Raw genomic sequence first — 13,351 nt, forward strand, 5'->3', positions numbered from 1 at the left:
TGTGCGCTTAGGGGCTGCGTACAAGAATCCGCAAGCTTGGAGCGTAATGGGGGAGCTTGTGCCCTGGCTGGCGCTTCCTAGTCGTTGTGGCTAATTGAGTTGACCCCTTAGTTTTGTCCTCCTATACAACACAGCAAACCAATAGGCTACAGTTTCATTGTAGACGCTAGTCTTATTGTATCTTATATGTTTTAGTCAATAGTAAAAACCTAAAATATTCTATTAATGTACACCTTTGTGTAACGGGCTGTCTGTCGGTTTTGTTTCTCTTATTTTCCAGGAGAGAGAGAGGGTGACAAGATCTGCTATAATGTGAGATAATAGATTGTAGCTGCTGCAGCAGAAAAATAATGTTTTCATTACATGATCAAATACTAGGCTTTACTTTAGAATATTTCTATGCAAATATAATTATTTGCACAAGACATAATGGTTTGTTGCCATGTTCTAACTAGAGCATATTGTTGGCATCTAACATTTTGTTTGTCTTGTCAATTTTTTTTTTTTTCAGTTCAAAAAAAAACTACCTGTGGTTTTTGTAACAAAATCCAGACTGCTTGTCAAGACAGGGGAACCGTTTGAGGTGACCTGTGTGGTGAGGGATGTTAACGCTGTACAGGTCAACTGGATCAATGCTCTGCATATGGTAAGCAGGGGCTCATCTTGATATACTTAGGGTAAATAATATTAAAATTGGATGTGACATTTGCCACAACAGATCAATCAATTTGTTTTTTTGTCAACAACCCATTCTGTATTGCAAATGAAGACACCTCTTTGAATAATGGCCTTCAAACAGTGCTAAATTATTAAAACGTGGTTGTGCCACTTACGTATTAATTTGCTGTTTTGGTCACATAAAAGCTTTTGTGATTTAAAAGGCTCCTATAATGGAGAGATAGACTGCAGTGTGGTAACAGCTGGTGGGTGTCGTGAATTCTCAGTGCATTATGAACAGAAGTCTCTAGATTCAGCACTGGGCGCCTTGAAGTGTATTCACGTTTTATGTGAAACAATGCTTTTTCCAGAAGTGATGTCTTTTTAGTACCAGCTATCCTGGGAAATAGATTACTGCAAAAAAAATGTCCTGTCTACAAGTAATTATGTGTAAGTATCTCCCATATCAACATCTGACAGCCTTTTTATATGTCGAAAGGCAGATCCTCTTTTAGCCTTATGATTGGCGTTATTTAAAGTCCCCTATATTCTGACTTGGTGCTGAGCTTCAAAATGTGCTGGAGCATTACAATTGCAAAACTACGTCAATTAGTCTGCTGTGGGTGACATGTACTAAGCCATGGACAGTGATAAAGAGGAGAGAGATAAAGTACCAACCAATCAGCTCCTAACAGTCACTTTACAAACTGTATTTGAAAAAATGGCAGGAGCTGATTGGTTGGTACTTTATCTCTCTCCACTTTATCACTCTCCAAGACTTAGTACATCTCCCCGACATAAGAACACTCTTTTTAGAACACCTGTAGTATTTACGTGAAAAAGTATTTTTCATAATATATACACAAAAAAGTTTCATATCCCTCAAAAATTAAATACATTCTAATATATTACAGAAAGTTTTTTATTTGTTGTTTTCTTCATTTCTAATTTAATGTTACACTTATTACTTTATATAAATTAGTAATTAAGTAACTGCCTTAATGGGAGACATGGTTCGTAATCTAATATGATAGGATAGTTTACATCTTAAAACATAAATATTTCCTTCAACTGGTCTGTATTTATCCAGTTAGCGACTAGCGAGGGGACGTGCTATTGTTGTTTAGCCATAGGCTTTTCAAGAAATACAAGTACGCGTGCAATGTGTTCCCATATAGCTGTTACTATGGACATCTCAAATTACAGCATCATGGTAACAGTGTTGTTGAAAGGTCGTGCTCTTATATGTAGTGCAGAGATCTCTTACCCATTGTCCTAACATCATGAATGTAACCTGTGCTGTCTAAAGGGTCAGCGAGCCAGTTGCAAACAGCGTAGACTGGTTTCAGTGTCACAGCATTGGAATTTAGCTGTTCACATTGTAAATACTGCATTATAAGATGTGCCACGTTATAGTTTCCTGAAACAAAACCGTAAACAAAATCGTAATTATTAGTGGAAGGTGTATAGTGCCATCCTTACCAGGATAGTGCACAAGATTTACATTTGTACTATGCAGCTGAAGCAGGTTATGATTATAAACGTATTTATAGATTTAGTTTTGTGACAAGGCGTAAACAATTCAGACTAAGTCATGATGTCACCGGAAAGCTTTATTTGGAATACAGTGTAAACATACTGGCTGAGAGGAGAGCTGGGGCACAGACAAGAAGAAAAAAAGAGATATCTTTAATAGTCATAACTGACCTAATATTAATAGATCTTCTGTTGGCTCTAAAAAAAAAGGCAACAGAAGATCTTTTAATATTAGGTCAGTTATGACTATTTAATTAATTTTTTTAAACTAGAAACAATATATAAACATTATACATAAATATTGTGTGTGAGGTTTGCGTACATGTCCGATGGCGGGGGGAACTGCACATGTGCAGAACTGGTCCTGCAAAATCGCTCGCAGTGCTCCCTAAGCCACAGCTTGATTGAAAGGCTGCGGATGTTTGGGGGTGGGGAGGGGGCGGCCACCGGTCCGTTTTACAAAACGTGGACATGTCAACCCAGGTTTGTAGGTGTGACGAGGCCAGGGTCTGCAGTTTATGCTGGCCCCAGCTGAGCAGTTCCAGTGACAAGTCTAATCAAGCTTAGGCTTACTCACATGGCCAATGGCTACGACCGATGGTTGCGATGGTGATCCTATGCTGAGTTTTGGGACGCAGCACTGGGATCCGCAATGCTGGCAGGAGGCGTCTTTTGTTCTCAGACGCAGCAGCGATGCTATTAGCGTCCATCTCGAAATCACCCCCGATATTTCCCTGTAATCTAGTATTGACCTGCTCCATTGCAGTTTATACCTAATTTATTTAATCTGGTCATTATTGACAGATTTTATTTTACGATAGGAATTTTTCTAGCTTTCTTACAGTAACTGCCTTATACTGCAACAATCTTAATGGTAATCAGTTGTCCCTCACCTTCCCTGCCATAATTAGCATATTCTCTGTAGCATCTTTGAAAACGAAGTAGCATTTTTTGGAGTCTTAAGACCCCCGCTTCCTTCCTCTTTTATAGCAATCCCTGCAGCATCGACCTTCATTTCCTATCTGTCACTTTGTTACATTCCTTTTGTGTGCACATAAAGATATGGCCACCTAGTATTCCGCAATTAGCATATTTTAATGAAGTTGAAACGGTGAATTTACTATCGGCAACATCGCAATAATAATCTGTTCTTCTGTACTAATTCACCACCCAGTGTCTGCATTGTTGTATTTATCAATTAATCTGTCATTAACCAATTGTAAGGAAAATGTTTGCGTTAGACAGTTTGGCGGGCAGATGCTTTCAGCTATTTCTTTGGATGCTTTCTAGCTTGTCATGAGGAATCGGGGTCAAGGTGAAGGAGTTTTTTGTCAAGTTAGTTCTGTAATTTCTTTGCAGACGATCAATGAAAAAAGTCAGTATGTCGACAATAGAAACTTTGAACGGAACAGCACACTGAGAAGCAACGCGGTTCAGTTTAATGAGTCCGGGACATATGTCTGCGAAGCAAAGAATGACATTGGTGCAGTGAAAGTCATGTTCACATTAGATGTTCTTGGTAAGTCTCAGAAAAAAAAATGTCTGGCTTTAGAATTTTTTGTCAAATTTTGATTTAAATTTCTATAAATGAATTCAGCTGGCTGTTTGGTTTGCCGGCCTAAACTGTAATATGTTTCCCAGAGCTTACTTTGTTTTCTGCTTCAGTGTTCGTATTGAGCAACATTTAGCCGATTTGTGGTACTCCAGCAGCTGAGAGTACCTCTGGCCTTCAAGTCTGAAGTGCTAAAGCCAATATTTCTTTCTAGATCGTTTATTGAAGGAATTATTTAGGAACTGTGGGCCTGATTCAGAGCCGGACGCTCTGACCAGAGCGCTCGCTCTGAATCAGGGCCGGCCTACCTAAAATTGGAGCGGCCTCTTGGACGCTCGCATAGCTGTGGGTTACCACCCACAGCTTATGCGAGTGTCCATGATGATGGTCGCGATGGTCAAGACCATCGTGACCATCGGGCTTGCGACGAGACAATTGCGGTAGGGTCTCGTTGCCGCAAGCCCTGGAGTGATTTTGGCTCTATCAGAGCCAAAATCACTCCCACTGACATCACTAGTGATGTCAGTGGGGCCGGACCCAGACGGAAAGCGTTCCCATAGGAACGCCTCCGTCTGGGCAGCCACACCCCCGGCACGCCCACCAAAGGGGGCGTGCTGTCACTCACCATCGACAGCACGCCCCCTTTGGTGCGAGACCCCGAGCGACGGCTTCCCCGTCGCTCGCCGGTCTCGCGCATGCGCACTTGGGCACCATTGACCCGCTTGCGAGCGTACAGCGCTCGTGAGCGGGTCTGAATGAGACCCTGTATACCATGTGAGAGAAACAAATAAATGGAAATATTTAGCTCTGTTCCAGCCCATTATTATATATTTATAACATATAATAGATTATTAATATACTTATCATGTATATGCCAGAAATGTTTACGTGACTTAGGTTTCCACATGAATGGACAGTGTAAGAAGATGAGGACTATAGGCTTGTCTAATAAAATACGGTTATACAACTTGTGGTCTTCAAATTGGAATTACATTTCCTATTATGCTGCACTTTTATATTGTGCTTTTTGAAGGCTCTAATACAGGTTGTAAATGTATGATTGTTGTTATTTTTGTGGCTAGAGATGGGATACATCAGCCTGGATGTCACAGAGAACACAACAGTTGATGTAACTGCTGGGGAGAACCTTGTGTTGAGGGTCTATATTGATGCATACCCCCGACCTGATGAAATAATCTGGACTTACATGAATGAATCCCTGCTGAACACTTCCGGACACTTTGTAGAGTCTCGAGATGAAGGTTACAACAGGTAAATTAATCGTTTCTCCTTCTGGTGATAGTTCTGGACTGAAACATATACTATATAATATGTTCTTAAAAAGTAATAATACATTTACAAAATGACGTCAAATAATGTCAGTCGAGATTTAGACAGTTCAACAGTGTACAGTAATGATATCACGTTAGTGATCATATCAGGGAATTGCAAACCCTACTGTAAATATTACAGATATTGAAGGTCACCTCTGATATTAGTGACCTATATAAAAGTAATCTGCCTACAGGCTTGTGCTCTTAAATTACACCAGGTAGAGCTCATGGGAGGATTGGGACGGGGCGATCATTGTGCCCTCCCACCCTCTTAACACTTCTCCCCTATACACTGCTGCGATGCAGGGAAAGAGGGGAGACTCAGTGGCCAGCGGTAATGGACAGGTGAGAAGTGTTTCAGGGTAGAGGGGCAAGCGCTCTGATCCCCTTCCGCTACCTGGGTCTGCCACTGGTAGAGCTCTGTATGAAATCGCGAATATACCATATGTTTCTTGGCCTCATTATTCAGTCTTATTTGCAAACTCTTGTGGGTGAGCTGCTTTCTACCATTTGGTTTTCTGCCTTTTATGTGTCTTTCTAGTTTGCTGCTATGTGCATCTTTATAGTATATTTTGGTCTTATGTGAATAAATGTTGATTATAATAATTATCATGATAAAACATAGTACATATATCACGATGACGCCATTGATTGGCTGATCACTTAGATGTGATGCTCACATTTTGATATATTTCAGTGCTTTCAGGTTAAAAACAACAGTGTTTTATAACTAAATCTTGGATAGCATATGAAGCCATATTTGCATAGTTTAATGATAGAATCGTGTGACTTTTATTGCTTAACCTTTAGTTGCAGACTCATGCTTGGGATTTGGACTGTGCAATACACAGGCTTGTTCCTGCATCTCATGTAGAAGCTCATATTCCCAATTACTAAAGTGCACTTTATTCACACTGCAGGTATATTAGTGAACTACATCTGATCCGCCTGAAAGGGAGCGAGAAAGGAATTTATACGTTTTACGCCGCCAATTCTGATGCAAACTCATCCGTCAGCTTCAACATATTTGTCAAAAGTAAGTATATTTCTAATTACTCCGCATGGGTTAACACAGCTGTGTTTTTCTGACCAGTTTATATCTAACACTGGTTTTCTTATATATTTCTTCAGCAAAACCAGAAATCCTAATTGCAGAGAAAGTTAGTAATGACGTGCTGCAGTGTGTGGCCTCCGGGTTCCCTCTGCCCTCCATCGAATGGTACTTCTGTCCGGGATCTGAGCAGAGGTAATAAGAAAATTAAATGTTTTGAGATAAATAAATGTTTTTAGATATACTACCATTGCGGGTACATCATTTAGGTAATTCCATAGGATCACCTGTCAGCAATATTGGCACATAATCTTCAGGGCACAGATGGAAAACAGATGGCACTCCTGCTGCCAACCAAGATAACTTGGGGGGGCATATTGAAAAAAAATGATGTACAATTTTCAGAAGCTTTTTAGGGGGGTCTACTTTTGATGGTGGAGGAAATCTGGGCATGTAATCACCCACAGGATACCCTGGCATTCTGTCCGTGGTATTAGCAGATACCTGGCAGAGTCAAATATAACTGAAGGGAACAAGTAACAGGGGGGTATTTGCATTTAGTTGCTCATACACATAAAATAGATTTAGATGGAGAACTCTTTTAATCCTGCTTGAAATTCATGGTTCACAAAAGCAAAATTGACACTGTCTAACTCAGGGTTAATCTATTCAAATATCTCAACTGACAGTAATGTTGGATGCACAGTAAATACTTGTGCATCCAAATAAAGGATGTTGTCCTGATTGCTCCTAACACACTGCCAGGCATTGCTTCTTCCTATATTGGATCTGGTATAAAATACTGGCAGCTCATTAGCCGCCAGTTTAAATCCCAACAACGGCATCCTGGTATCTGAAGATCCCAACAGGGGTGGTAAGTTTTCTATCCCTACCCCTCTCCTAATCCTCCCTTAGTTGTGCCTAACCCTAACCTCCCGCGGTGCCTAACCCTAAAGATGGTGCTTATCCCCCCTGCCGGTTGGCTAACCCTCCCGGGGGTGCCTATACCTAACCCCCCCCTGCAGCTATGATCTAAGAACCCCCGCTTATCTTCGCTCGGGATGCCGGCTATCGGGATTTAGGCGTGGAGCTAAAGATAGGCGTCGGGATTTCGATGCCTGTCTTTAGTCCCGGGTCGGGCTTCCACTGTCGGGATTCTGATGGCCGGCATCCCAGCCACCGGTAATCTAACTATATCCCCCTATATTTCCATGTGTTCTGACATCGACATTTTGTGAGGTTCAGAATCAGGCCCACTGTGTGCTAAGTACAATCACCAGTGTGTGATCCAGTATCATGGGAGTAACACACAAAGCTGTTTTGCAAGGACCACAGTTCATCTAACAATATCTGCCAACTATGCCCTATTGAAGTCTATAAAATGAGGAGGCAGAGGAATGGTGTTTTATTTCCATACAACTGTTCCTGCAGCTGTAAATTGTTCCATCATTCTAGTATGTTACTACAGGATCTGCATTTTAGTTCCTAATCACATGACATTGTTATTGCAGGTGTACAGATTACGCGATGCCGCCATCTGACACTAAGTATAGCCAGGAGAATTCCTCACTTGGGCGTATGGTTGTGGAAAGCTACATCGACGTCAGCTCCATTAAGAAAAACGGCACTGTGCAATGCATTGCGTCCAATGGGGTGGACAGCATTTCATCTCATTTCAGCTTTGCCATCAGAGGTAAATAAAATAATCGCAAATTATTGTTTTCATGATGAGCCAAATTGGTACATGGTCGTGGTAGTACATTGCTATGCGTTTATGAAAGAACACTTTTATGTATTTTATTAAGGTACTTATGAAGAGAATCCTAATGTATTACTCCTCTGTTTCTGTTAGAGAAAGCCCACACTTTGTTCACTCCCCTGCTGATCGGCTTCATAGTAGCTGCTGCTGTGATGTGTGTCGCTGTGACTGTCCTTATGTACAAATATATGCAGGTACGGCGCACGTAGCACAATAATTGCTCATCCTTTGTCTCACGTTGTACTTCTATTTGTATTTAGCGATTACATATTTTTATTTACATCTTCTTTTACTTAATAGAAACCCAAGTATGAAATCCAGTGGAAAGTAGTAGAAGAAATCAATGGAAATAATTACGTTTATATTGACCCAACACAACTTCCTTACGACAACAAATGGGAATTCCCTCGAGACAGGCTGTGCTTTGGTTAGTGCATTAGACTATACAGTTACTGTATTAAACTAGGCACTTCTAAGATTTATTATTTAAACCATGAAATAATAAATTTAATGTCTGGACTTTGCTTCTTTATTTACCAGTTTAAGGGGTCTATTTACTAGGCGGTGTTAGGAGACAGAGTGAAAAGTGATAAGGTACCAGCCAATCAGCTCCTAACTGCCATCTCACAGGCTGTGTTTGAAAAATGACAGTTGGCAGCTGATTGGCTGGCACTTTATCACTTTTCACTCTGTCTCCTAACACTGCTTAGTAAATAGACCGCTAAAACATAATACAGATAGCACACAGTTGTATAAGCTTTGAAAAACTATAAATAGAATATATGATCTGTAAAAAAAATGGCAGAATCTGATTGGTTGCTTTGGGTTACAGATGATTGCTATGGGTTACATCACCTTTATTTTTTATTTTATTTTTTTGCAATTGCCTGCAAACCACATAAATATGCCAAATGTGTTTTATTTTATTTCTTAAACCCTTATATATCATTTTGTCTTACTTTTATATTATATGTATAGTAGCTAAAGTTTTGTTTATTTTTTTTTATTTCTTTTGCAACTAGGCAAAATTCTGGGTGCTGGTGCTTTTGGCAAAGTGGTTGAAGCCACTGCTTATGGCCTTTTGAAAGAAGACAATGCCCTTACCGTTGCTGTGAAGATGCTGAAACGTAAGCTTCGGTGCCTTTTTGTCTCCTGTCAATAGTTAATTACGCTTTACATGTGATGCTGAATAAAAATGTCTGTAATTGCAGCAAGTGCTCATGCCACGGAGAGGGAAGCACTTATGTCTGAACTGAAAGTCTTAAGCTATCTTGGCCATCACAAAAACATTGTGAATCTCCTGGGAGCCTGCACTGTGGGAGGTAAATGAATATATAAGTAACTATCTGGAAATAACCTCATGGAATATGTTTCTTGTAATATAAATCAAATCTACATCCAAGTGTTCTGAAATAGAACACTGGGCAGCTAAAGAGGAAACCACAAATTACTTTTTTAATCAATTGCTGCATGTCATTTAGGGGTTTTCCGATTTTATCAAATCCTTTTCCAATTATAGTAACTTGGAAGGGGTCCCGCGCCCAGAACCTCAATCCTTTGATGTAATTAGCAGGGCCCTGACATTTAAATATAGCTGTCGACTGTGACAATTACTGTCAGCACAGCGTGGCTCTCGCTGCAGACGGGGATTGGCTCTCGCTGCAGACGGGGATACCGACATAGTTGTTCTAATGGAAAGTTGGACTGTAATTGGATCAGCATATGTTGTGTTTATATGTAAGAACCAGGGCGCTGAAAAATACAGCTGATGACATGGCCCCCCGGAACAACGAGTAATATTATTAGGAAAGAGAATCATTTATAAAAAGTGGAGAAAAGCACTTTATCATTGTTGTTATAAACCTCACAGAGAAGTCTTTACCAATCACCCTTTTACACCCACAACCACTGACCTAGATGTCACATACATGTAGCAGCTTTTATGGCAAAGTAGGACCTAATTGTATGGGCCCAAATAGTCTACTGATCAAGGTCAACATCTGGTCAGGATCTATCAGATGTCATTTAGGATGGATAGTAAACCTGATGGATGATCATCCAATTGCACTACAGGTGACTCATTGTGTGTGGCCTGATCAGTCTGAACACTAGACCACAGAGACGTCTGATCGCACTGCTGATGGGCGCAATCATAGTGTCAGGACGGAATGTGTATAGGTTTCAATTTACATCAGTTGAAACTATAATTTCATTTAAAATGTTAAGCTTCATGCTTTGGCACGATTCAGATATGAGCTGTTAAATTATCCAGAAGTGTTCCCAGATTTACCATTGAAGTAACAATCCTTTATTTACCAAGACTCAGTCGTCCATGCTGTATTTATATGTAACCAGTGCTGGAATTGAAAATGATGTGTGTGTGTTTTCACATCTTATAAATCACAAAAACACAGAAATATCTGTAGTCTGGTGATTAGGTGACAGAACGTTTATATACACCGCCTTACTACTTATATTACACCTGCAGTAAATATAGCTCTTTGCAAGGTAACTAAATGGGGAAGTTGGACACACAGATAGTGTGTATTCATGAAACAGGTTGTAAATGCTAAATCTCTGTCATGTGTTACAGACAGGTAATATGATAGATTAGTCTGGTGTATTTTTTTTTTTTAAGAATTACACGGTACTGACAAAAGCGTACGTTCGCGACATAAGCCACCTGGTTGCCTAAGGGGTTAATGATAATTGCTTAATTGCAAGAACAGCTTAAGTCGCAGTGTGTGACTAAGCCGTTGTGGAGCCAGTGAAAATTAAAGCACTGTTAATGTGGACTTGTGCTGCTATATGTGGAGCATAGTAAATGTGTCATCGTCAAACAGAAACACACAATCTATTCAGTAGAGTTCAAGCAGCGATATGCTTTAATGTGCTATCTCTCTCTGTGGTAGATTACGTGCATTGTAAACATGCGCTGGGGCAGATAAAGGGAGCTCACCATCTTATCACTCTCTCACTCTATAAAGCGGTTACAGTGTCTCACACAAGTACAACTTGTGATAATGTATGTGTGTGACAATCAATTTGGTTCTACAAAGAAAGGATCAGTGTTCTCCTTAGATGAGACTAGCAACCACAACTCTTTAATCTGTGTACATGTCCTTGCGTGTGCTGACTCTCCAGACAAGTGTCTCAGTCACATGCTGTTTACCTTAGACGTGTAACTGATTGCAGACTATCTAATAGTTGAAATGGGGGATGGGACTGATTTTTGTGGTAAAAGCTATGCTCATTTAAAGATCGATAAATCTGAAATTTAACGTCTTAAATAAAAGAGATGCTAAACTTATACAATTTTTTTCGGTGAAAGTTTCCATGTCTTCACAGAACTGGAGATATCTGATAAAAGTTGGGTGACAGTGCCTGGTGGTCTGTGTCCTTCACTGATGTTACTGGCAGGGTGCCCGCCCCTATGATCACACATTTTCCTAAAATATCTTCATTTCGAATAAGCTTGTGATAATGATACATATAGATTTTTGAATATTATTAGTAGCTATTTAATATAAGCCCACTTGTATTTTAGGATTAGTCGATTTATTATTCAGACTTCTTTAACTTGTGAATTTTGTATTTGCTATTAATTGGAAAACGCCAGCCTCAGGAACGCTGGTTTACGTTCCGGGTACACTGGTGGAATGGAGGATATTTATTTCCCTGAATTTAATTTCCTACAACTCGTTGCCTATGATAATGGTGCTCCAGCCAATCAGCTCCCAACTGTGATCTGTTTGAAAAATGACAGTTGGGAGCTGATTGGCTTGCGCACCTTTTATCATACACAACGAGTTTTAAAACTCGTTGAGTATGAAAAAACATTGATAAATGGGCCCCAAAATGTTTAAAAATTAAAATGAACCTAATAGAAAGCAGAAAAGTTGCTAAATTTATGAAATTGAAGAATAAAATGATAAATACTACAACTGCATTGTGTTGGTCTGTTCCTTTATCGTTTGGACAGGTTGTTTGAATGTATCAGCACTTCAGCTATATCATGTGGCTCCTCTTCCATTATATTCTAGAGCACATTACTTTGGGAGTTAGTTGTCGTTTTATCCTGAAGACGATACTGAATTTTAAGATTAGATTTAAGAATTTTCAGCTAGATTGATGGATATTCCCACAGAAACCTGGACTACAGTGTTCTGCAACCTTATTTATCTCTGCTCTTCCAAACCAAAATAACCTCAGATGAAATAAATAATTCATTTAGAACACACTTTTTTACCATTAATTACTAACTATACTTGGAAAATCAGTGGGAAAATCATGAGCAGAACATTGTATTCTGAGCCAAATAGGACGCGCTGGTAAGTTTGCAAACTCCTAGAGCGTGTATCTAATCAAAACCAAATATATATATATATATATATATATTAGGGGTGAGCGGGTTCGGATTTCTGAAATCCGAGCCCCCCCGATCCGAGTCAGATCCGAGTCAGGCTCGACTTTTCCCGCCTGACTCGGATCTGAAATCGAGGCAAAACGTCATCATCCCGCCTTCCGGGTCTCGCGGGTTTTGGATCCTATATAAGGTACCCGCGTCGGCGCCATTTTCTCACTCAGCTGTGGACAGTGAAGAGGGAGGGTGGGAGTTAGGGCTGGCTGGGCTGTGTAGTGTAGTGTAGTGTAGTGCAGAGTAGTGTTGTGCTGTGCTGCTGTTGTCCACTACTTCAAAGTCCATAGGGGCTGGCTGTGTTGTGCTGTGCTGCTGTTGTTAATAGGGGCTGTGTCCACTACTTCAAAGTCCATAGGGGCTGGCTGGACTGTGTTGTGCAGTCAGTTCTCCATAGGGGCTGTGTCCACTCCAAAGTCCTGTGCAGTGTCCCAGTCCTAAAGGGGTGCTGTAGTGTTGTCCAGGGGGTGCTCTGTCCATCAGGGGTGCGCCCCCCAAGTGCTAAAAAAATAATATTTTTTCTGTGTTTGTGAATTGTGTGCGCAGTAGCCGCACGTGCATCAACAAAGTAGTGCCAAGCGTGCGCCTGTGTCATAAGTAAAGGGCCGGCTGGCTTGACCGTTAAAGGGTGCTGTAACCCCCAAAGTACACTCCAAACCAAAAAAATATATATTTTCTGTGTTTGTGAATTGTGTGCGCAGTAGCCGCACGTGCATCAACAAAGTAGTGCCAAGCGTGCGCCTGTGTCATAAGTAAAGGGCCGGCTGGCTTGACCGTTAAAGGGTGCTGTAACCCCCAAAGTACACTCCAAACCAAACCCCCAAAAAAAATTATTTTCTGTGTTTGTGAATTGTGTGCGCAGTAGCCGCACGTGCATCAACAAAGTAGTGCCAAGCGTGCGCCTGTGTCATAAGTAAAGGGCCGGCTGGCTTGACCGTTAAAGGGTGCTGTAACCCCCAAAGTACACTCCAGTCCAAACCAAATAACAAAATATTTTCTGTGTTTGTGAATTGTGTGCGCAGTAGCCGCACGTGCATCAACAAAG

The 13,351-nt window shown here is 40.7% G+C and overlaps 1 protein-coding gene across 1 annotated transcript in view; it reads left to right on the forward strand.

The window, feature by feature from the left end:
• Positions 1 to 511: 511 nt before the first annotated feature.
• Positions 512 to 13,351, forward strand: part of KIT (KIT proto-oncogene, receptor tyrosine kinase) — a gene marked incomplete at its 5' end in the record, with an annotated part of 30,556 nt that continues 17,716 nt past the window's right edge. The window contains 10 exons of the mRNA XM_088478782.1: positions 512 to 646; positions 3,553 to 3,712; positions 4,828 to 5,017; positions 6,000 to 6,115; positions 6,211 to 6,325; positions 7,642 to 7,823; positions 7,983 to 8,083; positions 8,190 to 8,316; positions 8,912 to 9,016; positions 9,101 to 9,211. Of these exons, the coding sequence (XP_088334908.1) occupies positions 512 to 646; positions 3,553 to 3,712; positions 4,828 to 5,017; positions 6,000 to 6,115; positions 6,211 to 6,325; positions 7,642 to 7,823; positions 7,983 to 8,083; positions 8,190 to 8,316; positions 8,912 to 9,016; positions 9,101 to 9,211 (1,342 nt within the window). The remainder of the gene's footprint in view (positions 647 to 3,552; positions 3,713 to 4,827; positions 5,018 to 5,999; positions 6,116 to 6,210; positions 6,326 to 7,641; positions 7,824 to 7,982; positions 8,084 to 8,189; positions 8,317 to 8,911; positions 9,017 to 9,100; positions 9,212 to 13,351) is intronic.

The sequence above is a fragment of the Taudactylus pleione genome, unplaced genomic scaffold, assembly GCF_031769625.1.
Source record: "Taudactylus pleione unplaced genomic scaffold, aTauple2 ptg000218l, whole genome shotgun sequence".
Taxonomy (NCBI): Eukaryota; Metazoa; Chordata; class Amphibia; order Anura; family Myobatrachidae; genus Taudactylus; species Taudactylus pleione.